We start from the raw sequence: 26884 nt of genomic DNA, 5'->3' as shown, positions 1-26884 counted from the left end.
AGCATCTGAGAACAGATCTCGAGCACAGTTTTCCTTGGTAAATAGCAGCCTGCTCAATAAATCAAGATATATTATTCCTGTCAAGCCATAACATCACAAAGCACAAAGCCGTCATGCAACGTGCTGAATAAAAATTGACAGCCCAGAAGCAAGAGCTAACAGAACAAAAAACAAACAAACAAAAAAAACCTTGCATGTGGTATAAACCCCAACTATCAATCAACTGAACTTGATCCAATTTTTTCTACAAGGGTGATGCACATGTTTTTCACCCCTGTTTTATCCTCACAACAACCCTGTGAGGTAGGTTTGGGGAGGGGCCGTGGATCTATAGTAGAACCTCTGCTTGGCATACGGAATGACCCAGTTTCAATCCCCGGCATCTCCAGTTAAAAAGGATCAGGTAATAGGTGATGTGAAAGACCTCCGCCTGAGACCCTGGAGAGCTGCTGCCAGTCTGAGTAGACAATAAAGACTGTGATGGACCTGTATAAGGCAGGTTCATGTGTGTTTAGGAAGGGGCTGTGGCTCAGTGGAAGAGCGTCTGCTTGGCATGCAGAAGGCTCCAAGTTCAATCCCCCTCTAGTTAAAAGGACCAGGCAGTAGGTGATGTGAAAGACCTCTACCTGAGACCTGGGAGAGCTGCTGCCAGTCTGAGCAGACAACACTGATCTTGATGGCCCAAGAGTCTGATTCTGTATAAGGCAGCTTCATGTGTCAGGCTGGGAGAAACGGACTCACTCAAGGCCACTTAGCGAGCTTCCATGGCTGGGTGCGGATTTGAAGCTGGGTCTATCAAGAGCTAGAAAAGATTCTGAAGTGTCAGGATGTGTCACGGGCCACCAAGATCAAGTTGATTCATGCCATCGTATTCCCTATGAGTATGTATGGGTGTGAAAGCTGGACGATGAACAAATCTGATAGGAAGAAGGTAGATTCCTTTGAAATGTGGTGTTGGAGGAGAGTGTTACGGATACCGTGGACCGCCAAAAAAACAAATCAGTGGGTTTTAGATCAAATCAAGCCTGAACTGACCCTAGAGCTAAAATGACTAAACTGAGGCTGTCGTACTTTGGACATACTATGAGAAGGCATGAGTCACTGGAAAAGACCAACATGCTAGGAAAAGTCAAAGGCAGCAGAAAAAGAGGAAGCCCCAACAAGAGATGGATTGACTCTATAAAGGAAGCCATGGCCCTCAGTTTGCAAGACCTGAGCAAGGCTCTCTAAGATAGGACATTTTGGAGGACATTGATTCATAGGGTCGCCATGAATCTGAAGTGGCACTTAACACACACACTACCAGATCTTAACCTAACACACACACTACCAGATCTTAACCTGACACTCTAACCACTGCACCACACTGCTTCCCATGAGGACTTGTGGGTCTGCAGAAGACAAGCAGGCCTGATGGTGATCCTTAGTGCGTTTGGAGTCTCAGCAGGGCTTCACAATTAGCTCAGTGTCTGGCCTCTCCCTTCCTGCTGCCTCAGCTTTGCTTTTTCTCCTTCCCCTTTGTTGCTGGCTGAAGTTGAAATGAGGCCGCTGGCCAGAACTGTCTCCTCTCATTCACTCCGGGGCGCTGATGAGACAGGCAGTGGCTCTGGCAAGGAGGAGGCGGCGCATGCATGCGCCTCTCGGCTCCTGCCTCTGGCCTTTTTTCTCCGCTCTCCATCAGGGAGGGTGTGCCATCTTTCCCTCCCTCCCCTCCCCTTGTAACTTGGTAACACAGCTGTGGCACCCCCCCTTGTCTTCCCATCTAGGGCAGCTGTTGTTCCCCCCTTGGGTTTGTGTGCATGCACATGGAGTCAGTGAGAACAATGCGCTTCTCTCATAGAATCATAGAGTTGGAAGTAGCCATACAGGCCATCTTGTCCAACCCCCTGCTTAATGCAGGATCAGCCTGGAGCATCCCTGACAAGTGCTTGTCCAGCCTCTGCTTAAAGACTGCCGGTGAGGGGGAGCTCACCGCCTCCCTAGGTAGCTGATTCCACTGTCGAACAACTCTTACTGTAAAAAGTGTTCCCCTAATATCCAGCTGGTACCTTCCCGCCTGCAATTTAAACCCATTATTGCAAGTCCTATCCTCTGCTGCCAACAGGAACAGCTCCCTGCCCTCCTCTAAGTGACAGCCCTTCAAATACTGCAAGAGAGCAATCGCATCCCCCCTCAACCTCCTCTTCTCCAGACTGAACATTCCCAAGGCCCTCAGCCTTTCCTTGTAGGGCTGGGTCTCCATGCCCCGGATCATCCTCGTCGCTCTCCTCTGCACCCGCTCCATTCTGTCCACATCCTTTTTGAACTGAGGCCTCCAGAACTGCACACAGTACTCCAGGTGCAGCCTGACCAATGCAGTGTACAGCAGAACTATGACATCTTGCAATGTGGATGTTATGCCTCTGTTGATGCACCCCACTGAGTTCCCTATCAGGCTTCACCACCAAATCGCCAGGAATTTCCCAGACTGGAGTTGGCAACCCTACCTGTGGGATCACCCCCTAAAACTAAGAATGCTTAGAATAGAGAGGAGACCGATGCTTCCAAAGTTGTCTGGTTTGCTTTAAATATGCCCATTTCAATTTCGTCTCTCCCTGATGAGAAACAAACGTGTGAACCTTTATTTTTGGATCAGCTTCTCTTTCCCCTCCCTTAACGTTTCCCAATAAAAGTCACACATTCTTCCATTTTCATTTATTTCTGTCCGTTACGTATACATGGAGCAAAAACAGCACACGGAATGCAGAAGAGACAAGAATCAGCAACAGAAGAGACACAAGGGAGACCAAAATATATCAAATCTGAACACACACAAAAATGAAAAAGGGCTGTATTGTTACATACAGAGCCAACGTGGTGTAGTGGTTAAGAACAATAGTTGGGAGCGGTGGACTCTGTTCTGGAGAACTGGGTTTGATTCCTCACTCCTCCACATGAGCTGCGAAGGTTAATCTGGTGGATTCCCCCCCCCCCCCATGAAGCCAGTTGGGTGACCTTGGGCTAGTCACACTCAGCCCCACCTACCTCACAGGGTGTCTGTTGTGGGGAGGGGAAAGGAAGGTGATTGTCAGCTGCTTTGAATCTTCCTTAAGTGGTAGAGAAAGTCAGCATATAAAAACCAACTCTTCTTCCTCTTCCTCTTCCTCTTCTTCTTCTTCCGTTGTTCAGTGCCGGAGATCTGTTTGACTGCTACCCTATTCTATGCTGTACTTCACCTGAATCAAGACCTGTTGGCTGTCGATAGACGTCCCTTTCTGATTCCCCTCCCGCATTTTCCAAAAAGGACATTAGTTTCAGAGGGTAGCCATGTTGGTCGGCAGTAGAACAGCAAGAATTGAGTCCAGAAGCATCTTGGAGACCAGCAAGATTTTTTTTGGGGGGAGGGGGTATGAGCATTCAAGAGTCAAAGCTCCCTTTGTCAGATATGAGTAGGAATGGAGATCTCTGAGCACTTCTATCCCAGTCTGAAGGTGGGAGGGGTGTTGCAGAGAAGGAACTCATGATGCAGAGGTACAACCCACATTGTTATCAGCTTGATTTGAGCAGAGGACATGTATCTTTTCCCCTCACTGAAACAGCCACACTTCTAAGACATGCTGAGGTTCTCTGTCAATAATGCAACTCAGCAATTCAATGATGATGTTTCAGAAGCCCGGTTCTTGAGCAGAATTGCCAAAAGGAGAGGGGCCATGGCTCAGTGGTAGAGCATCTGCTTGGCATGCAGAAGGCCCCAGGTTCAATCCCCGGGATCTCCAGTTAAAGGGACCAGGCAAGCAGGTGATGTGAAGGACCTCTGTCTGAGACCCTGGATTGCTGCTGCCGGTCTGAGTAGACAATACTGACTTTGATGGACCAAGGGACTGATTCAGTATAAGGCAGCTGCATGTGTTCATATGTGTTCATGAGCCGGGATGGGGGGAGGGTGAGAAGATGGGTGAGCCCAAACTATTTACTCTTCATCATGAAGGTTTTCACTGATGCCATAGAAGAGACTCCAAAACAGAAGAGTTTTTGTAGCATTCTTTGCTGAACAATCATCTCTAGCCACATATTCTCCACACCCTGTGAGTGCCAGTTATGGGTCTCTGGCTGCCTCCTTCTGCTTGTCCCCTCCTGCTGAAGCTTATCAGCGTGGTGTAGTGGTTAAGAGCGGTGGTTTGGAGCGGTGGAGTCTGATCTCGAGAACCCGGTTTGATTCCCCACTCCTCCACATGAGCGGCGGAGGCTATTCAGGTGAACTGGATTTGTTTCCCACTCCTACACATGAAGCCAGCTGGGTGACCTTGGGCTATTCACAGCTCTCTCAGCCCCACCTACCTCACAGGGTGTCTGTTGTGGGGAGGGGAAGGGAAGGTGAATGTAAGCCAGTTTGATTCTCCCTTAAGTGGTAGAGAAAGTCAGCATATAAAAACCAACTCTTCTTCTTGGCATCCAGAAAAGGCCGTTCCTTTTTGGAAGTGACTCCCCATTGTATGGAACAGACTTCCCATGGAAATGAGGGGGGCGCCGGAGAGTGTAGAAACCCATTTTAGATGCTAGGACATTTAATAAGAACATAAGAAAGGCCCTGCTGGATCAGACCAAGGCCCATCAAGTCCAGCAGTCTGCTCACACCGTGGCCAACCAGGTGCCTCTAGGAAGCCCACAAACAAGATGCCTGCAGCATCCTGCCTGTGTTCCACAGCACCTAATATAACAGGCATGCTCCTCTGATACTGGAGAGGATAGCTTTGCATCATGACTAGTCTAGTATTCATTTTGACTAGGAGCCATGGATAGCCCTCTCCTCCATGAACATGTCCACTCCCCTCTTAAAGCCTTACCAGTTAGCAGCCACCACCACATCCTGGGGCAGGGAGTTCCACAATTTAACTATGCGTTGTGTGAAAAAATACTTCCTTTTATCTGTTTTGAATCTCTTGCTCTCCAGCTTTAGCAGATGACCGCGTGTTCTAGTATTATGGGAGAGGGAGAAAAACCTCTCCCTGTCCACTCTCTCCATACCATGCATAATTTTATAGACCTCTATCATGTCTCCCCTTAATGGTGAGCTTCTGGGCACTGGGGTGGGGTTACTTGGTTTTAAATGACCCATGGTGTTGTTTTAATTAGGATAGAAGCTGCTCTGAGCCACAAATTGGGATAGAAGTATTAAAACCCAATATTTTTTCTTGCTTGGTTTAAGTTGCCCTCACTAGCCCTCAGTGACCACTGCATTGTCACAGATGATTGGCTACATGGTGTTTCAGTGTTATCCTCTGATTGGCTGGGATTGCCTCTGTGTTTACTATTATAAAGCAGTATGAGCTAGAGGTGGTTAAAATAATGTGTTGATCCCCCCTTCCAAACCTATAACATCCCATCTAGTTTGGCCCTGAGTGGGAGGAGCTGAATTGTTTTTTATTGGTATGTCAATTAGCATTCCCCGATCCAGGCTGGAAAACTCCTCGAGATTTTGGGCCCGAGCCTGGGGAGGTCAGGGACCTCTGTGGGGTACAATGCAGTAGAGTCCACTCGCCAAAGCATTCATTTTTTCCAGGGAAACTGATCTCTGTTGTCTGGAAAGAAGGAGGTTAAGTGGAGACATGATAGAGGTCTATAAAATTATGCATGGTTTGGAGAGAGTTGACAGGGAGAAGCTTTTCTCCCTCTTTCATAATACTAGAATGCCGGGTCATCTGCTAAAGCTGCAGAGTGAGAGATTCAAAACTGATAAAAGGAAATATTTCTTTACACAACACATAGTTAAATTGTGGGATTCCCTGCCCCAGGATGTGGTGATGGCTGCCAACATGGAAGGCTTGAAGAGGGGAGTGGACATATTCATGGAAGAGAGGGGTATTCATGGCTACTAGTAAAAATGGATACTAGTCATGATGCAGACCTGTTCTCCCCAGGATCAGAGTAGCATGCTGAATATATTAGGTGCTGTGAAACACAGGCAGAATGGTGCTGTTGCTGTCGTCTTGTTTGTGGGCTTCCTGGAGGCACCTGGTTGGCCACTGTGTGAGCAGACTGCTGGACTTTGATGGACCTTGGTCTGATCCAGCAGGGCTTTTCTTATGTTCTTATGGGATGAGCTGTAATTCTGGGGGAAACCCAGGTCCCCCTGGAGGTTGGTATCCCTAAAAATCATGGTACTTGAGGACCTAAATGCTTGAGTCCATTCTCATATTGAGCATCACAGTGATGGCATGTCACAGTTTTCCTATAAATGTGATGTTTGGACACATTGTCTTGCAATATCCCTACAAATTGGTCGCGCTCCACCCCATGCAGCCAATAACACAAACACATAAACACATGAAGCTGCCTTCTACTGAATCAGACCCTTGGTCCATCAGAGTCAGTATTCTCTACTCAGACCGGCAACGGCTCGCCAGGGTCTCAGGCGAAGGTCTTTCACATCACCTACTTGCCTAGTCTTTTTGACTGGAGATGCCGGGGATTGAACCTGAGGCCTTCTGCATGCCAAGAATAGCTCTACCACTGAGCCACAGCCCCTCCCCAGCACGTACACCCAGTGAAGTGAGCCATATGTGTGACTCTTGCGCATTGTGATCTACATGCAGTGTTTATACTATGCCCTTTGCATATGCAGAACTCATAGTGTTTGAAGCAGCGCATGGATAGCTAATGTTTGGGTGTGCACTGGATGTATGTAACTACTGCCCTCTGCTGGAGACAATTGGAACTGCAAATGCATGGGCAGTTTTACATGAAATACACTCAACCTTGGGAGAAAAAAGTCATTCCTGTCACTGCCTCACTAGGGGAAACTGAGGAAAGAAGACAGTGGGGTATTCTAGAGCATCCACGGTGGCTCTGTGGCTAAGCAGATGTTTTTATCCCTGGATAACATGGGCAATATTGCCTTTCGTATTGCTCTTTAGTATTTTATGGAGCTGAAATTAATTTTCGGGTATATATGGAATTTGGGGGGATTTTTTGCAGATGTCAGGGTGAGCATACAGATCATTTTCAACAGCTCTGTCTTTATATGGGCATGGGTTCAGCCAGTTTTCTTTAAGAAGAGTGGTGTTTTAAGATTCCATTTAAGTCTACTCCCCCTCCCCCCCAACTGGTTTTTACTGAGCTTGAATTTTAACATTTACTAACTGGTAGTTAATATTTTATCTTGCTTCTTGTCCTTGAAGAGAACTTGATGTCTTGGGTCCTCCTTGATCCGGCAGCTTGATTGCAAACCGCATTGAGCTTATTTTTAATTTGCGAGGGACTCGAAGTCTTACAAGGTGCTTTTTCATCCAGCATATTTCGGCTTTTGTCAAGACAATGCTTAACTTAGAATCATAGAGTTGGAAGGGACCACCAGGGTCAGCTAGTCCAACCCCCTGCACAATGCAGGAATTTCACAACCACCTCCCCCCACACCCCCAGTGACCCCTACTCCATGCCAGAAGATGGCCAACATGCCCTCCCTCTCATGATCTGCCTAAGGTCATAAAATCAGCATTGCTGACAGATGGCCCCCTAGCCTCTGCTAAAAACCTCCAGGGAAGGAGAGCTTACCACCTCCCGAGGAAGCCTGTTCCACTGAGGAACCGTTCGAACTGTTAGAAAGTTCTTCCTAATGTCTACATGGAAACTCTTTTGATTTAATTTCAACCCGTTGGTTCTGGTCTGACCTTCTGGAGCAACAGAAAACAGCTCGGCACCCTCCTCTATATGACAGCCCTTCAAGTACTTGAAGATGGTTATCATATCCCCTCTTCTCGTTACCTTTTTTGGGGGAGGACTTGGTGAGCATGTAAGCGTTTAGTAGGACAGTAGTGGGAACTATATAGGAAAAATGTAAACCTGGAGGAATTAGGTGTCAGCCAAGGAGAGCCTAGAGAGGAAAATGCCTCTCTCTATACCGTCATATAAGCTTGCTTAAAGAAGCTTCTGGTTGGTCTCTGCTGCCATTGCAGCAGGTGGCCAAAGCGTGGTATTGCAGCTCCCAACTCACCAGTGACCGTGATGTGCGCGTACCCCATCCAAACTGACACTGACATGGACCCCAATGCATGGTTCTAGTTAAAATAAGTGCTGGAACCCTTGATTAGATGTTCTTGAAGCTCCCTCCCCATCTTCACCCTAATTTGGAGAGGTTGTGCAGGTGAGAACGCAATCCTTGCTAGGTTGGTCCATCTTCTCTAACATCTTGTTTCCTGCGGTGGCCAGAATCTAGAGAGCCAGCGTGGTGTAGTAGTTAAGAGCAGCGGACTCTAATATGGAGAACCGGGTTTGATTCCCCACTCTTCCATATGAGTGGCAGACTCTACTCTGGAGAACCGGGTTTGTTTCCCCACTCCTCCACATGAAGACTGCTGGGTGACCTTGGGCTAGTCACAGTTCTCTCTGAACTCTCTCAGCCCCACCTACCTCACAAGGTGTCTGTTGTGGGGAGGAGATTGTAAGTTGGTTTGAGACTCCTTAAGATAGAGAAAATCAGGTTGTAAAAACCAACTCTTCTTCTTCTACTACTATCAAGACATGAAGGCAAGCCCTTCTGTCTGCCCTCAGCATTATATATTCAGAGACATCCTTCTTCTGTATGTGGAGGCTTCATTTTGCTATTATGGCTAACAGCCAGGAAAGCCTAGTATGATCTCTTTCGCCTAGCCCCCCAAAATGCAGCAAGCCCCCACTTAGCCTGGTTCCCCTTCTGTCGGCATTTACTGTACGAATGTCTCGCGGTGGTGAGTTTGATTCCTTGGATACATCATTCGCCACCTGGCTTCTGCTCTTCCGCTAATGCTCTGCCGAGTTTATGGCCAACTCTGCTGGAGATCCAGGTGTTTGTGCATTAGGGGCCTTCTATTTTTCAAGCGTGTTCTTTATTGCTATTATTTTCTTTTAAGTCCTCCTCTTAAAATTTCCCACCGTAGTGGAGATCGGTGGGAGAAAGGGGGGGGGGAATATGTTTCCATTTCTTGTGTGAAACCTTCCAGATGGGACCAACGTTTAGGGGAAATCAATCCTGAGGCCTAACAGCCGGAACCCAGCATCCTATTAGCTTGGTTGTTTAGTTAAAGTTTGCTGGCTTTTAAGATGTGTACGGCGGAGAAACGGCAAGGTGTGTGGGAGGGGAAATAAGGTCAAATCCAGGCGCCGCTTACGGCTTCAAGATTAGGGTTGCCAGGTCCCTCTTTGCCACCTGCGGGAGGTTTTTGGGGCAGAGCCTGAGGAGGGTGGGGCTTGGGGAGGGACTTCAGTGCCATAGAGTCCAATTGCCAAAGTGGCCATTTTCTCCAGGTGATCTGATCTCTATCAGCTGGAGATCAGTTGTAATAGCTGGGGATCTCCAGCTAGTACCTGGAGGCTGGCAACCCTATTCAAGATCCAGAACTGGCAGGCTGCATTAGCTAGGACAGCTATAACGTGTGATTGATTTCTAATTCATTTAGACCATTCTCTTCGCTCTCAAAGGGCATAGTGTACTTACAAAGGAGAAATTACCCACTAGGAAAGGCTGTGGTGGTGTTGGTAGATAGTGGTGTGCTTTTTTCTCTCCTTGCCAGAGTGGTGTAGGGAGCCAGTGTGGGGTAGTGGTTAAGAGCGGTGGTTTGGAGTGGTGGACTCTGATCTGGTGAACTGGATTTGTTTCCCCACTCCTACACACGAAGCCACCTGGGTGACCTTGGGCAAGTCACAGCTCTCTTACAGCTCTCTCAGCCCCACCTACCTCACAGGGTGTCTGTTGTGGGGAGGGGAAGGGAAGGGAAGGTGACTGTAAGCAGGTTTGAGTCTTCCTTAAGAGAAAGCCGGCATACAAAAACCAAGTCTTCTTCTTCTTCTTTATGGGTGTATTGATGGGCCCCAAAGGCTCATTCTGGCGGTGACACGTGAAACATCCTTCTGTTGATTCAGATCCTTGCTTCTGTCTTGTGCAATGTGCTTGACTCTACTTAGTGGGGGAAATTCTGCAGGCCTGTGAACGGAGATCCTTTTGACTGGTTGCTTTAAGTACAAGCAGGCAATGAGCTTTGTCCCAACTCCATTTAGTTATTACTATTCTCTCCAGGATCAGAGGAGCATCCCTATTGTATGAGGTGCTGTGGAACACAGGCAGGATAGTGCTGCTGCAGCCGGCTTGTTTGGGGGCTTCCTGGAGGCCCCTGGTTGGCCACTGTGTGAACAGACTGCTGGACTTGATGGGTCATGGTCTCATCCAGCAGGACCTTTCTTATGTCCTTAAGTTGTCAAAGAGGAAGAACTTTAAGGCTTTAAGAGGAGAGTGGACACGTACATGGAGAATAGGGCTATTCATGGCTACTGGTCAAAATGAATACTACTCGTTATTTAAAAAAAGATTTTTTCATTTATTATAGATATAGGGTACAGAAAAGGGAAAAAGGGAGGGGTAAGAGCAATCCGTCTGCAATAGACGAGCATTCTTATTGGTCTAATATATTCAGAAACATTTTACATTTTCGTACTACAATAAACAAGCATTCTTGTTGGTCAAATATATTCAAAAGCATTTTACATTTTCATATAACTATTTATGCTGTCTGATTTCTTATACTATGTTTATCTATTCGTGCCTACTGGTCAAAATGAATACTAGTCATGATGCATACCTATTCTCTCCACCATCAGAGGAGCATGCCTGTTACGTTAGATGCTTTGGAACAGAGGCAGGATGGTGCTGCTGCAGTCGTCTTGTTTGGGGGCTTCCAAGAGGCACCTGGTTGGCCACTGTGTGAACAGATGCTGGACTTGAGGGGCCTGGGTCTGCTCCAGCAGGGCTTTTCTTATGTTCTTATGACGTTATTCCACACTCCTTGTTTATCCTTACAAAAAAACCTCTTGAAATCATTTTGGCCAAGAAAGAATGATTGTCCTTAGATTAAAAACCCTGCTCAGCCACAATTTTTTTGAATCCTGGGTCTATGGTAAAATGATCTAGGCCAGGGGTCCCCAGTGCGGTGCCTATGGGTACTATGGTGCCCGCCAACACTTTTTCTGACACATTCTAAGTATTTTTAGGAAATGGGTGGGCTGGGGAGGGGAGGCTTTAGCCCAGCAAGGTTTCTGATGAGCCGTTGGAAATCTGATGGGCTGTGCAGATTTTTAAAAACATTGCTTTGGCAGCAGTGCCAAAGATCTTCACTGTGTGATTTCCTTGGGAGGTGGTGAGCTCTCCTTCCCTGGAGGTTTTTTAAGCAGAGGCTAGATGGCCATCTGTCAGCAATGCTGATTCTATGACCTTAAGTAGAGGATGAGAAAGAGGGCATCTTGGCCATCTTCTGGGCATGGAGTAGGGGGTCAGTGGGTGTGTGTGGGGGAGGTAGTAGTGAATTTCCTGCATTGTGCAGGGGGTTGGACTAGATGACCCTGGTGGTACCTTCCAACTCTATGATTCTATGACTGACAGTAAGTTGTGACACCTCCTCAGTGACACCTCCTTTGTGGCAGCCAATTTGTGGTTGCACCCACCATGCTGTGTCAGAATTCCAAAGGTGCTCGTAGGGTCCAACCGGTTTGGGACCTCTGCCTTAGGCGCTGTACCGCACTGGCTTTCCAATTCTACTTCCTGGCAGGGATACTTGAAAGCACCTATTTTCTACACATAGTCCACCTTTCTCCCGTGGAATCCAAGAAAGTCAACATATAACAAGAGATTCCCTCCAATTAGAGGACCTGCACTAAATACTTTCCAAAGGTTCTTGTAGGTTATCCGGGCTGTGTAACCGTGGTCTTGGTATTTTCTTTCCTGACGTTTCACCAGCAGCTGTGGCAGGCATCTTCAGAGGAGTAACACTGAAGGACAGTGTCTCTTTCCAAAGGCTTTGCTTCTGTAAACCATTTAGGGGCAGAGATCTCCAGGATTTGTCTATTAAAGGATGATAATCAACCTTCAATTGTAATAATACAAAAGAGTAAGGGGAGGGGTGGTTCAGTTCTTCGAACTTTAACTAGCCAACCAGTCAGAAAACCTGTAGAGACTTTTTATCTTTTATTGAGAAAAGAAATTGTTCTCTTTATTTAGCAAGGCAGGAAAAAAGGACAAGCAATTTTTTTAAAAAAATGTAAAGATTAATGCTAATATTATCAAAGGTCTTAGAGATGCTTAATCATATTATAGCGAGTAATAGTTTAGAGAGAAAACCAGGTCTCACCTTTTTGTTTCACTGCTTTTAGGGATTATCAAAAAATTACACACCCAGAAATCTCACTTCATGCATGGAGTTTTACCTGAGGTTCGTTGCTTGCTGGACCCACACTTTCCTGCCTGGAATCTCTGCACTAACAGTCTCCAAGCTCAAATCAAGTCCCGCCCCTTTAAATGCTGCTTTGTGATTGGCTTACTTGTAGTGCTTACTGTGAGAGAAACCCCCCCCCCAAACCCAATTGCTGCATAAAAATGCATTTTAAGAGCAACAACATTTTAAAAAGGAGCAATCTGAAAGGGGGTGGAGGGGAGAAATCCAAGCCTCAGTTTTAAAAAGATTTTCTTCTGCTCAGAAAGAGCTCAGAGGAAGGAGGAAATATTTGAATCCCTGCCTCTGGACATGCTGCTTTGTAATTGGCTGTGAGCGAAACTCAGCTTGCCTGCCTCACACCTTGCTTTCTGCATGGGGATTTCACCCGGGCTTTGCTCAGGGAAGATGGAAGAGTCAGGTTAACAGAATACCTGGACATTGTGAAGGCTGGGCACTAGGTCATCTCTAATGGATGGAAAACTCATGCATAACTCCAGGGAACAACTGAGACAGACCGGGGGTGAACGTGAGTGGAAGTACCCATGCATAAACGACCTTAGTCTCCTTCTGAGGCTTCCATCCAGATGAATCTGATTTGCTTGTCACGGCAGAGCATATTTATAGAAAAAAGATCAGTCTTATCTTGTTATTAGTATAATCTTGTGATTATTATCTAGATAACTGACTGATTGGTTCATAACTAAATATGAGATAATCAACATCAAGTGAAAATAAGCCAATCAGCCGGTGCCTATGGGTTACATCTGATATAGCAAGATAAGAAGTCCAATCTCAACCGGTATTAAAAAGCAATTAATCTAACTTTTCTGTAACTACTTCAGTTAACTGTCCAAGATGAAAGCAACTTCAAGCAAACAAAGTTCACTGACCATTGAAAAGTGCTTGAACTCTCGGCTAGATTGCAAACTTGGTGAGGAAAGGTTAATAATAGCATAGCTACAGCGTGGCATAGTGGTTAAGAGCTGTGGTTTGGAGTGGTGGACTCTGATCTGGAGAACCGGGTTTGATTCTCCACTCCTCCACATGAGCGACAGAGGCTAATCTGGTGAACTGGGTTTGTTTCCTCACTCCTACACCTACCTCACAGAGTGTCTGTTGTGGGGAGGGGATGGGAAGGTGATAGTAAGCCGGTTTGATTCTCCCTTAAGTGGTAGAGAAAGTCAGCATATAAAAACCAACTCTTCTTCTTCTTCTTCCTCTTCTTCTTCTTCCTCTTCTTCTTCTTCTTCTTCTTCTTCTTCTTCTTCTTCTTCTTCTTCTTCCTCTTCTTCTTCCTCCTCCTCCTCCTCCAACACAGGCTTTTGAAGTAGTCTCCCATACCCTCTCTGCTTTTGCAATCAAAAAGATAGGACATCCAATTAGGATTGCCAGGTTGCCAGGTCCCTCTTCACCACCAGCGGGAGGTTTTTTTGGGGGGAGCCTGAGCAGGGTGGGGTTTGGGGAGGGGAGGGACTTCAATGCCATAGAGTCCAATTGCCAGAGTGGCCATTTTCTCCAGGTGAGCGGATCTTTATCAGCTGGAGATCAGTTGTAATAGCAGGAGATCTCCAGCTGTCACCTGGAGATCTTCTGCCACTACCTGGAGGTATATATATCCAATGAACAGCTCAGCAGGGTTTGGATTGCAGAAATCAGAAAACAAACATAAATCTCCAACAGAGCTAAAACAAAGTGTGACCTTTCGAACATGATACATTCAGGGATTTGGAAGCGACCTAGTCTGGAGCAGACTTAACAGTGATGGGCAGTAATACAGTACTGGACGCTGCAGTCATTTCTCTTTACCAATGCATCCCTCTGACACTTTCATTACAGTACAGTCCTGTTTACCTAGGGTCCCCTGCTCCAGATTGGGACATTTCTGGAGATTTGGGGGGGGGTGGAGTCTGGGGAGGGCGGGTTTGCGGGAGGGACTCCAGTGGGGTACAGTGCAAAAATGTGCCCTTTCCAAAGTGGTAGAATGCAAAATGGTCCACTTTCCAAAGCGGCCCTTTTCTCCAAGGGAACTGATCTTTGTTGCCTGGAGATCAGTTGCAATCCCAGGAGATCTCCAGGCCCACACACTGCTGCCCAGAAGTATATCCCCAACCAGTACGCATGTCCCTCATCTCTCGTACCCAGATGTAGAACTCAGTCCTGCAGATATGAAGGACCAAGGCCCTGACAGGCTTTGCACATGAGCGTGTCTGAGACAATGTATGTAATGGGTGGGGAGCCAGCAGAGGAAGGTGCTGACCGATTTTGCTGGTGATTTGCATGCAAGGCTGAAGACGAAATCTGTGCCAGGCTTCTGCAGAGTGGGGGTGGAGGGAAAAATACACTTGGCTCACAACTGGCTGCAAAATATATCCCAAGTTGAAGAGGGTTGCTTGCGTCGCCTGTGCTTTGTGGCGCGGGGAGAGGGGGGGAGCGCATTGCCACAAACAGATGTGCCCTTGATCTGTCTGCCAGAGCTTCCAGATGGCCTCGAGGCGACGTCGGTAACTGCCCGATTCTTGCTCGAGAAGTAGCGTGGTGTAGTGGCTAGGAATGGTGGACTCTAATCTGGAGAACCGGGTTCGATTCCCCACTCGTCCACATGAGCGGTGGACTCTAATCTGGAGAACCGGGTTCGATTCCCCACTCCTCCACATGAAGCCAACTGGGTGACCTTAGGCTAGTCACAGTTCTCTCTCCTAATTCTCTCAGCCCCACCTACCCCACAAACTGTCTGTTGTGGGAGGGGGAGGGAAGGCAACTGTAAGCCTCTTTTGGACTCCTTAAAGGTAGAGAAAAGAGGGGTATAAGAACCCACTCTTTTTCTTCTTATGATTGCTTCGCAACTTCCATACATCCTGGAATTAACCCAACTGCTCTTTCTCTTCCCCAGGTGTTACCTGCCCAAGCCACTAGGAGGTGCCCACCTCAAGAGATGGGAAGGCTGGATTGACCTCGTCTGGCGTCTGGAGCAAGAACTCTCTCCCTTCTTCCTGTTATGTCCGAGATCGGCTCTCTGCCTGGCAATCGCTGTGAGTTCCAAAGGACCAGGGACCTAGGATGAGGAGGAGTACTGGATTTTCCTTGAACTTGCTGTCTCTCGTGCCACTTCTCTTTGCGTGGACAGGGGTGGCCCTCGACCTGGGACAATCTTCGTGCACCACCCTGGTCCAGGGCAAATTCTTTGGGTATTTCTCCTCGTTGGCCGTCTTCCCGTCGAACGCTTCCCGCTGCTCTTGGATTATCCAGAACCCGGATCCCCGGAGGTACACCTTGTACATGAAGGTCCTGAAGCCTGCGGGTGCCTGCGACCGCCAGCAAGTCCGCACCTACCAGTTCGACTCGTTCTTGGAGTCCACGCGGACCTACCTGGGGATGGAGAGTTTCGACGACGTCCTGAACCTTTGCGACAGCTCCACCCGCTATGCCTTCCTCCAGTCCAACAAGCAGTTCCTCCAGATGAAGCAGACGGCTGCGGCGGCGGAAGGCGGGCACGTCCGCTGGAAACTGGCCAAGGCACAAGACAGGGATTTCTCGGTGGAATACCTGGTGGTCGGCAACCGGAACCCCAGCAAAGCTGCCTGCCAGATGTTGTGCAAATGGCTGGATACCTGCCTGGCCACCAGCAGCAGCTTCCACCCTTGTGGCATCATGCAGACGCCCTGCTCATGCGCCAGCGGGGAGGCGCTGGATCAGCCCGGTGAGATCCTGGGCTTGGCCAAGAAGAAGGACTGCTTTAAGGATGGGATTTACTTGGAGAACTGTGTGAGCAGCCCGAAGGAGAGCGGTGGGCTGGATTTCTTGGGTAAGTGTCCATAAGATTGTTACCACAAAAAGGTTTGACCCTGGTGCTGTTGAGCCACCTTTTGAGTTCTGCAAGGTAGAAAGGCAGCTAGCAAATGTTTTAAATAAATAAATAAGAACCTCTTGCAACGAACAGTAGAGGAAAGCATCATCGTGATCGGAAAAGATACAAAAGACACATAAAGTCTTGTTTATGGAAACATCCCAAACCCCTCTTTGCTGTGGACTCAATCTCTGTTTTGTGATTTTGACTGAAATCGTTAGCAACGTAAGCGGCCTCAGCCACAGGATTCTGGTTCAGAACTGGGTGATTGTCCTGGATATCTGTGGGGTTTTGTGTGTGAGTGTGTGTTTCTTGGGTTGGGTTGGTTTTGGTTGTTTCTTGGTGTGACACTTGAGGATGTTTTCATAGAATCATAGAATCATAGAGTTGGAAGGGACCACCAGGGTCATCTAGTCCAACCCCATGCACAATGCAGGAAATTCTGAACTACCTCCCCACCACACACACCCAGTGACCCCTATTCCATGCCCAAAAGATGGCCAAGGTGCCCTCCCTCTCACGATCTGCCTAAGGTCACAGAATCAGCATTGCTTACAGATGGCCATCTAGCCTCTGCTTAAAAACCTCCAGGGAAGGAGAGCTCACCACCTCCCGAGGTTTTGATTGGAAGCATGTAGAATGGAAAGATGCTGAGGGTATTTCCCCCTTCTTTTTACTAAATGTGCCACTTATTTTGGAGATTTGCAGTAGTTTGGAGAGCTGCTTGCTTGACCATTATCTGTTGGGATGCTTTTTGGATTTTCTCCATTCTGCGATGATGTCAGATTCGCCTGCTAAAGCAGTGCGGGGTTGTGCTGATAGGGCAGTAGCTTCAGCTGCTGAAAGTGGGAATCCTGCCAGGGCCATCCATGCAGGCGTGCTGCAAAGACTTGGCTTAGAGCAACAGGATCAGCCCGCACATATCACATGAAGACATGGAGCTGCCTTATACTAAATCAGACCTTTGGTCCATCAAGGTCAGTATCGTCTACTCAGACAGGCAGCGGCTCTCTGGGGTCTCAGGCTGAGGTCTATTCACATCACCTACTTGCCTGGTCCCTTTAACTGAAGATGCCGGGGATTGAACCTGGGACCTTCTGCATGCCAAGCAGATGCTCTACCACTGAGCCACAGCCTCTCCCCAACACACATGAGGCTGCCTTATACTGACTCAGACCCTTGGTCTATCATGGTCACCATCATCTACTCAGACTGGCAGCAGCTCTCCAGGGTCTCAAGTGGAAGTCCTTCCCATCCACACATGAACACACTTGAAGCTGCCTTCCCCTGAATCAGACCATTGGTCCATCAAAGTCAGTATTGTCTACCCAGACTGGCAACGGCTCTCCAGGGTCTCAGGCAGAGGTCTTTCGCATCACCTACTTGCCTAGTCCGTTTAACTGGAGATGCTGGGGATTGAACCTGGGACTTTCTGCATGCCAAGGTGCTCTACCACTGAGTGATAGCCCTTCTTCAACACATGAAGCTGTCTTCTAGAAGAAGGAGGAGGGGGGGAATGCAAGCATTATCAAAGCAAAGCTCTGAAGCAGAAGAAGAGTCGGTTTTTATATGCCGACTTTCTCTCCCACTTAAGGAAGAATCAAACCAGACTCCACTGCTCCAAACCATCGCTCTACATTAATGGCTTATGAGTCAGTGTTGTCTTTGCATTATTGGATTTGACAGCACTTTCCACCACCATATATACAGCCCCTAGCACTCCAGGAGCGAACGTGGTGTAGTGGTTAAGAGCAGTGGTTTGGAGCGGCGGATGCTGGGTTTGATTCTCCACTCCTCCACATGAAGCCAGCTGGGTGACCTTGGGCAAGTCACAGCTGTCTTAGAGCTTTCTCAGCCCTACCTTCCTCACAGGGTGTCTGTTGTGGAGAGGGGAAGGGAAGGCGATTGTAAGCCGGTTTGATTCTTCCTTAAGTGGTAGAGAAAGTCGGCAGATAAAAACCAACTCTTCTTCTTCCTCTTCTAAATGCATATTTGCATAAAAGAAGAAGAGTTCGTTTTTATCTGCCGACTTTCTCTACCACGTAAGGAAGACACTAGTAGGCGGAGTGGCGAATTGCACTATTTGTGCTCCTCCCCTACAGCATCGGAGGGCTTCTTTGCGACCGTTTCTGCCCTCCGGCTCCGAACAAAAACGCCTTTGATGGTATTTGCAAGTCCATCACAAGCAGTCAATAGCTGGGAGATAAACGGTGCCGATTTTGGCCGGAAGCCCTGTTTGCTGTGTCAGAGCTGAATCAACAAGATCTCCTCCAGGCTTCCCCTCCATCCCCCTCCTGCCATTTGGGCCAAGTGAGATGCCTGTTTGGGAATGCCTGAGAAGGCCACTTTTTTGGGGGGGGGGGTTGCATGTGACCCTTCTGCCCACACACACCCCCAACCTGTCCTTGGCTCCTGCCACTGCGAACAGATGGTGGGAAGCGAGAGATCTCCTCGGAGTGCCGGCAAAACAAGCCATTCTGTAAACTTGGTGCGCGCACAGAAGAAGGGATGGAAGCCAAGGCCGCTTGGCTTTGCCAGATGCCAGAACGGCTCTCGTATATCCTGCATGCCCATCTCAGAGCTTCTGGGGGTGGGGGGAGAAATCTCTATTCACCCTCTGCCCCTTTCCTCGATATTGTGGAAGATGGGGGCCCCTCCAGTTCCTGTGAAAGTCAAGTAAAATACAGAATCCTACATGGTATTCTAGAGATCCCAATTTTGTACTTTGTGCTAAGTATTCTCAGCTGACTACTGGTTTCCTTTCCTGGTAGCTCCTCATAGTCAGTTTGGAGTAGTGCTTAGGAACATGGGACTCTAATCTGAAGAACCGGGTTCGATTCCCCACTCCTCCCCATGAACAATGGACGCTAATCTGGTGAACTGTGTTGGTTTCCCCACTCCTCCACATGAAGCCAGCTGGGTGACCTTGGGCTAGTCCCAGTTCTTTCTGAAATCTCTCAGCCCCACCTACCTCACAAGGTGTCTGTTGTGGGAAGAGGAAGAGACGGTGATTGTAAGGCAGTTTGAGACTCCTTAAAAACATGACTCCCTCTTTCCTTCCTGTTAACCTTTCCCTGTTTCTTGGTTCTTGTAGGTTATCCGGGCTGTGTGACCGTGGTCTTGGTATTTTCTTTCCTGACATTTCGCCAGCAGCTGTGGCAGGCATCTTCAGAGGAGTAACACTGAAGGATACTGAAGAGAGACGCTGTTCTTCAGTGTTACTCCTCTGAAGATGCCTGCCACAGCTGCTGGCGAAACGTCAGGAAAGAAAATACCAAGACCACGGTCACACAGCCCAGATAACCTACAAGAACCAATGAACTCTGACCGTGAAAGCCTTTGACAATATTTCCCTGTTTCCTTTTCCCCTTTGCACCCACCCAACCAACTTCCTTTTTATCTGCCTCCCCGTCTTCAGCTATATTTATTATTTATTTACTTCATTTATACTCTACGTTTTCTCCCAATGGGGACCCAAAGTGGCACACATCATTCTTCTCTCCTCCATTTTATCCTCACAACAACCCTGTGAGGTACGTTAGGCTAAGAGCAGGTGACTAGCCTAATGTCTCCTGTAAGCTTCCATGGCAGAGAGGGGATTCGAACCCGGGTCTCCCAGATCCTAGTTTGACTTTATCGCCACTACTCCACACTGGCGTATCCCTTCCCGCCCTCCATGCATATTTCTGAAATATGTAAATAAAGAACCATTCCTTGGGAAGGGGACCATGGGTCAGTGGAAGAGCTTCTGCTTGGCATGCAGAAGGTCCCAGGTTCAATCCCCAGCTTCTCCAGTTGAAAGGACCAGGCAATAGATTATGTGCAAGACCTCTGCCTGAGACCCTGGAGAGCATCTGCCATCTGAGTAGACAAGACTTGTAAACTGAGTCAGATCATGAGAGGTCGGGCTGGAAGGGTTGCATCAGTGTTTGGCTCTCGTGGCCCTTTCTTGCATGCCCAGGGTAGTGCCAATCGCCACTTTGGGGCCAGGAAGCAAGTTTCCTCCAGGCCAGATTGGCCAGGGATCCGGGTGGGTTTGTGTTGCCTTCTTCTGAGCATGGAGCAGGGGTCACTGGAGGTGTGGAGGGGAGGTAGTTGTGAATTTCCTGCATTGTGCAGGGGGTTGGACTAAATGGCACTGGTGGTCCCTTCCAACTCCATGATTCTATGATTCTAAGACTGGCCTTGATGGACCAAGGGCCTGATTCAGTATCAGTGCATTCAAGAGCATTTCCGACCAGGGCCGTCACTCCAGCACTGAATCTGCAGACCCATATTTCTCTCGATTACAAGGTCTCCGCTAAGGAAAAGCTGCAGGCGTGGCGAGGAGGCAGAGAAATTCGCGCCATCCTTTCCATTCTGTGCTCGATAGCTTATGGACATGATCACAATGTGGAAATATCAGCAATTACCTCCTGAATGTGCCATTGGTGTGCCAGGGAGACGAAAGGTAGAATTTACATCCAGTTGCGCTAAGGAGTTTTACAGGCAACTACTCCCGTTATTGCTGTGAGGGGACTTTTATGTGTAATTTAATGAGCGGCGCCCCGGCAAATAGCTCGACTGTTCCGTTTAGGCAGCGTTCTTTCCAAGTTCAGCGTTATTTAACACCCTCTCTGACTCGGGTGATGGAGACGGTTCCCCCCAGGTGTTTTGCGGCATCGCAGGACGAAGTGGCCATGGGATGTGCATGAAATCAACATATTTTTGGAATAGGTGCATGCATAGGTGGAGCTGAAGCCTTAGGGTCAAGTCAGAGGGCCGGGCCATTGCAATAATGTTAGTTCCATATTTCAGGCACCTCGAGTTATTATGCCGATTATACTAGCTGTTATGTATAGACATAGATATAAGATATCTATAGATATAAGCTGTTATGCACAGGCATAGATATAAGCTATGATAACCATCTTCAAGTACTTGAAGGGCTGTCATATAGAGGAGGGTGCCGAGTTGTTTTCTGTTGCCCCAGAAGTTCGGACCAGAACCAACAGGTTGAAATTAAATCAAAAGAGTTTCCGTCTAGACATTAGGAAGAACTTTCTAACAGTGAGAGTGGTTCCTCAGTGGAACAGGACCTTCCTCGGGAGGTGGTGGGCTCTCCTTCTCTGGAGGTTTTTAAGAAGAGGCTAGATGGCCATCTGTCAGCAATGCTGATTTCTATGACCTTAAGCAGCTGATGAGAGGGAGGGCATCTTGGCCATCTTCTGGGCATGGAGTTTGGGTCACTGGGGATGTGGGGGCGATATAGTTGTGAATTTCCTGCATTGTGCAGGGGGTTGGACTAGATGACCCTGGTGCTCCCTTCCATCTCTGGGATTCTATGATTCTATGACCATCTTCTCTCGTATACTCCTGCCCTGGAATTAAGATGGCAGGAAGAGGTCTTCCTGACTGTTCTGCCAATTAAGATGCTCATTTGGTGGGACACAAAAGAGGGCCTTTTCGGTGGCAGCCCCACAATGATTGAACAACCTTCCTAGGGAGGGATGCCAAACCCTTTCCCTTTCAATCTTCAGGAGGCATTTGAAGACAGTTTGATTTAGGACTGCATTTGGATTGATTTAACTTTTTTTGTTGGCAGTCCCAATGGGAGTTTTCCATCTGCAACTGCTATTAGTTTTATGATGGTTGTTTTATTGCATTTTTATGATGTTTTATTGATACTGCAAACCACTTTGAGTTCTGTAAGGGGGAAAGGCGGCTAACACGTGTTTTAAATAAATGAACCCTGGACTTCCTTGGTGGTCTCCCATCCAAGTACCAACCAGGGCTGCATCTGCTCACCTTTTGAGATCTGACGAGATCAGACTAGCTTTGGCCGCCCATGTATAGACAATCCAGTAAGGTGTTACCAGACTTGAACTGACCCAGTGTGGTGTAGTGGTTATTAGAGTGACGGACTCTAATCCGGAGAACTGTGTTTGTTTCCTCACTCCTACACATGAGGGGCGGACGCTAATCTGGTGAACCAGGTTGGTTTCCCCACTCCTCCACATGAAGCCTGCTGAGTGACCTTGGGCTTGTCACAGTTCTCTCCAAACTCTCTCAGCCTCTCCTACCTCACAAGGTGCCTGTTGTGGGGAGAGGAAGGGAAGGCGATTGTAAGCCGGCTTGATTCTCCTCAAAAGGTAGAGAAAATCAGCATAAAAAACTCCTCCTCCTCCTCTTCCTCTCGTTCCTCTTCTTGTTGTTGTTCCTCTTCTTGTTGTTCCTCTTCCTCTTCTTCTTTTTGTTCCTCTTCCTCCTTTGCTTCTTGTTCCTCTTCTCGTTGTTCCTCTTATTCTTGTGGTTCCTCTTCTTCTTGTTGTTCCTCTTCTTCTTGTTGTTCCTCTTCCTCCTTTTCTTCTTGTTCTCCCTGTTCCTCCTCCTCCTCTTCTTCTTCGTCCTCCTTTTCGACAGACCAACACAGCTCCCTGCCTGAAACCTTCCTCATGCGAGACCCTTTGGATCCTTTCGGCCTTTCAGTGATATGTTACTTGTCTGAACAATATTGCGTTATGGAAAATCCTGCCTCGTCTCTTGGGGAGAGTAGATGTCAGGTGTTCTCTGCTGCTTCCCAAGCACACAGCGCTCTGATCGATGAATCAGCATGGTGCACACTCATCTCTACCTACAGGGACGTCTGTATTTTTAGCTGGCCTTTGCCAAATTGAGTGTTAGGATATGGTCCGGGTCTATTTACATATCCTGCTCATCAACTTTCTAAACCTTAATGTCCTTCTAATTTGGCCCTAATAGGATGGGACATCTTTAGAAATACCCTAGGACATCATTACACGTCCATCGCTGGGCTTCCAGAATCCAACGTTGGGCACTAGCAGTTTTGCACGGAGAAGCATTTAATTAAGCCAAATGGTTTTTGTGGGCCCCCCATGGCCGATCGAGACAAATGAATACTGACCAGCTTGGGAAAGGCAGACGGCTACCTAGTAACAATAAAGTGGCATGATCTGGATCTGCCGCTGCGTTTGGGGAGCTTTGAGACATACACTTATTGGAAAGACAGGAGGGGGCAGTTATTTGCAAGTTACTTTTCCCCTCGAGTTACTAAAGTATGCTTTAGGAAGGTCTTTTCAGACCTGGGGTCTCACTTTTAAATTTTCGCTGCATGTAAGGTTGCCAGGTCCCTCTTTGCCACCGATGGGAGGTTTTTGGGGCGGAGCCTGAGGAGGGCGAGGTTTGGGGAGGGACTTCAATGCCATACAGTACAATTGCCAAATTGGCCATTTTCTTCAGGGGAACTGATCCCTATCGGCTGGAGGTCAGTTGTAATAGCAGGAGATCTCCAGCTACTACCTGGAGGTCGGCAACCCTAGCTGCATGCGTCTTTCTCCCTGACAGGTAGGTAGCGTTGCCAGTAGGGTTGCCAAGTGCCAGGTGGTGGTGGGCAAACCCCTGCCAATCCACCTGGCTGCCCGCCGACCAGCTGAGGGTTGGCGGGCAATTCATGCACGAGCGCCTGCCTGCAGTGGTAACCGGAAGTGCTGCATCACAAGAGTCCTTTCCCACTCAAACTGCCAGTTTGTAAACTGGAAATGACATAATTGCGTCGGCGCGGCCGTGCGCGTGCAATCCCACCTCACCTCCACCCTAAAAACCTTCCGCCAAAGGCAGGAGGGACCTGGTAAGCCTAGTTGCCAGGTCCCTCTTCACTACCATTGGGAAGTTTTGGGGGCACAACGTGAGGAGGGCAGGGTTTGGGTAGGGGAGGGACTTCAATGCCATAGAGTCCAATGACGGAAGCTGCCATTTTCTCCAGCTGAATGAATTTCTATTGATGGGCCTTGGTCTGATCCAGAATGGCTTTTCTTATGTTCTTATGTTTTAATGGGACACGGTGGGGAATGAAGACAGAAAGATGGAGTAGAACGAGTCATGAGGGAACTTCAGTGGTACAGGTACAGATTTATTGCATATAGCCAAAGGCTGTTACAATCAAGTAGACAAAAAGTCAAATCAGGTTCAGCAAGGAAACAGTTAAAATCAAGTACAAAAATAAAGTTAAATCAGATACAGAATTATCCGGTTTAATTAAAGTCCTGGTTCGAATTTTCCTGGCCACCAGGGCAAAAAGAGACATACTGTTAAGTAAGAACAGAGTCAATATCAGACAGAAGAAAAGAAAGCTTCTCCTGATCACTAAAACAGCTAATATTAGATAAAAATAGGGCAAGAAATTTAGATCTGGGTTCACGGTACAGGGGACAATACAACATGTAATGGGGGAAGGTCCTCAAGTTCTGAGGATCTGCAAATACATATGCAACAGGCGGTCTGGAGGAGTGGGGAATCAAACCGAGACCTCCACAATAGAGTCCACTGCTCTTAAACCATTACACCACGCTGGCTCTCCAAAATTTCTGGCGGGGTATGAGCTTTTGTGAGCCACAGCGACCTGAAGAAGTGAGCTGTGGCTCACGAAAGCTCACACCCTGCCAGAAAGTTTGGACTCTTGCTTTTTTCTACTGCTACAGACAGACTAGCACAGCTACCCATCGTGTGGTGTAGTGTTTAAGGACAAGTGTGATGTAGTGGCTAAGAGCGCTGGTTTGGAGCGGTGGACTCTGATCTGGAGAACTGAGTTTGATTCCCCACCCTTCCACATGAGCGGCGGAGGCTAATCTGGTGAACTGGATTTGTTTCCCCACTCCTCCACATGAAGCCAGCTGGGTGACCTTGGGCAAGTTTCAATGGGATTTTAGCCAACTGTTGATGATTTTATTCTTTTGTGTGTGACTGGCCATGTGCCATATTAATAAATTACTGACTGACCTTGGGCAAGTTACAGTTCTATTAAGAGCTCTCTCAGCCCCACCTACCTCACAGGGTGTCTGTTGTGGGGAGGGGAAGGGAAGGTGATTGAAAGCCGGCTTGAGTCTCCCTTAAGTGGCAGAGAAATTCAGCATATAAAAACCAACTCTTCTTCTTCTGCTGCTGCTGCTGCTTCTATTGGATAAATAGGGGGCTGAACTTCAGTGTTAAGGGGAAGAAGACAAGTGCGGGAGACCAAAGAGCCTGGAAAACCTGGGAAGGTGTGGCGTCCCTCGGCCGCCCCCCAGAGAGGGGCAGATGAGTTAGAAGGTTTGCCTTCAGTTCAGAAACTGCTTTTCTTCTGCCACTGGCTAACTGGAGTAAACCTGCTCCTTCTCTAGAAAATTGTTTTTTCCAATTTCTTTGCTGCTTTCTCACTCCTCAAGATCACCACTCAAAACCAAGAACTCAGCTTCAAGAAACAGACATTTCAATGAATGCCAGTAATGGCAGAAAAGAGCAACCAGGGGGCTAGAGCAACTGCCCTATGAGGAACAGGTAAAACGCTCAGGGCTGTTTAGCTTGGAAAGAAGGCGGCTAAGGGGAGACATGATAGAGGTCTATCAAATTATGCATGGTTTGGAGAGGGTGGACAGGGAGAAGCTCATCTCCCTCTCTCATAATACTAGAACACGGAGTCATCGGCTGAAGCTGGAGGGTGAGAGATTCAAAACTGATAAACGGAAGTCTTTCTTCACACAGTGCATAGTTAAATTGTGGAACTCCCTGCCCCAGGATGTGGTGATGGCTGCCAACTTGGAGGGCTTGAAGGGAGGAAGTGGACATGTTCATGGAGGAGAGGACTATTCATGGCTACTAGTCAAAATGGATGCTAGTCATGATGCATACCTATTCTCTCCAGGATCAGGGGAGCATGCCTATTATATTAGGTGCTGTGGAACACAGGCGGGACAATGCTGCTGCAGTCATCTTGTTTGGGGGCTTCCTGGAGGCACCTGGTTGGCCACTGTGTGATCAGACTGCTGGACTTGATGGGCCTGGGTCTGATCCTGCAGGACCTTTCTTATGCTTTTATGTTCTTACCATTGAAGAGAGAGAGAGAGAGAGAGAGAGAGGCCAAGGGGGGCAGTTTGCTGTCATTAAAATAATCCACAGGGCTCTGGCTATTTAGAAGCTGGAAACTAACAAGGTGGTGGTATCCAACCCAAGCTCTCTTGCCAAGTCTTTGACCCATGGTAGGCAGATTTTCAAAGCAAAGCCGAAACTGCCAGTATTGACGCTCTTTGTGAAGTGTTGCAGCCTGAAGGGACTTTATCATCTTATTCTACCCTCCCCAGCCTTCTCAGAATAAACATTCTTTCATTCGTAATGTAAAGATAGCACGGGGCCTCAAGGCATGCCGTCCAGAACTGTTTCTAATGGGTGTTCAGAAACGCCCGCGGTCAGAGTGCCCGTGCTGTGCCCCATGCTGGAATCAGCCCTCTGAACATCAGGCATCATGCATGAACATGAAAATATGATTTCATCTGTTGATCCATTCATTTGCTTATCGCTATCCATGTGCCTGGCATGTTACCAAGGTCCAGAAGGCAGATCCCTGCCCAGAGGAGCTTAGGATCTGGAATTTGGCCAAAGAATAAGAAGAATAAGAAAAAGAGTTGGTTTATATACCCTGCTTTTCTCTAATGAAAGGAGTCTCAAAGCAGCTTACAATCACCTCCTCTTCCTCTCCCCCCCAACAGGCACCTTGGGGGTAGGGTTGCCAGATCCCTCTTTGCCACCGGTGGGAGGTTTTTGGGGCGGAGCCTGAGGAGGGTGGGGTTTGGGGAGGGGAGGGACTTCAATGCCATAGAGTCCAATTACCCAAGTGGCCATTTTTTCCAGGTGAACTGATCTCTGTCAGCTGGAGATCAGTTATAATAGCAGGAGATTTACAGCTACTACCTGGGGGTTGGCTAAATCTCCTGTTATCACACAGTATTTCAACACGCAGCCACAAAAATTCCTTTCGTTATTTTTATAAATATTTTTCTTATGCTCACATAGACAAGTA

The 26884-nt window shown here is 47.9% G+C and overlaps 1 protein-coding gene across 1 annotated transcript in view; it reads left to right on the top strand.

The window, feature by feature from the left end:
• The first annotated feature begins 15269 nt into the window (after positions 1-15269).
• Positions 15270-26884, top strand: part of LOC130481853 (adhesion G protein-coupled receptor B1-like) — a 110583-nt gene continuing 98968 nt past the window's right edge. Inside the window, exon 1 of the mRNA XM_056854637.1 lies at positions 15270-16014. Within this exon, the coding sequence (XP_056710615.1) occupies positions 15270-16014 (745 nt within the window). The remainder of the gene's footprint in view (positions 16015-26884) is intronic.

Source organism: Euleptes europaea, chromosome 8 (assembly GCF_029931775.1).
Source record: "Euleptes europaea isolate rEulEur1 chromosome 8, rEulEur1.hap1, whole genome shotgun sequence".
NCBI classification, from domain to species: domain Eukaryota; kingdom Metazoa; phylum Chordata; class Lepidosauria; order Squamata; family Sphaerodactylidae; genus Euleptes; species Euleptes europaea.
This window is presented reverse-complemented; position numbering and strand designations above follow the sequence as displayed.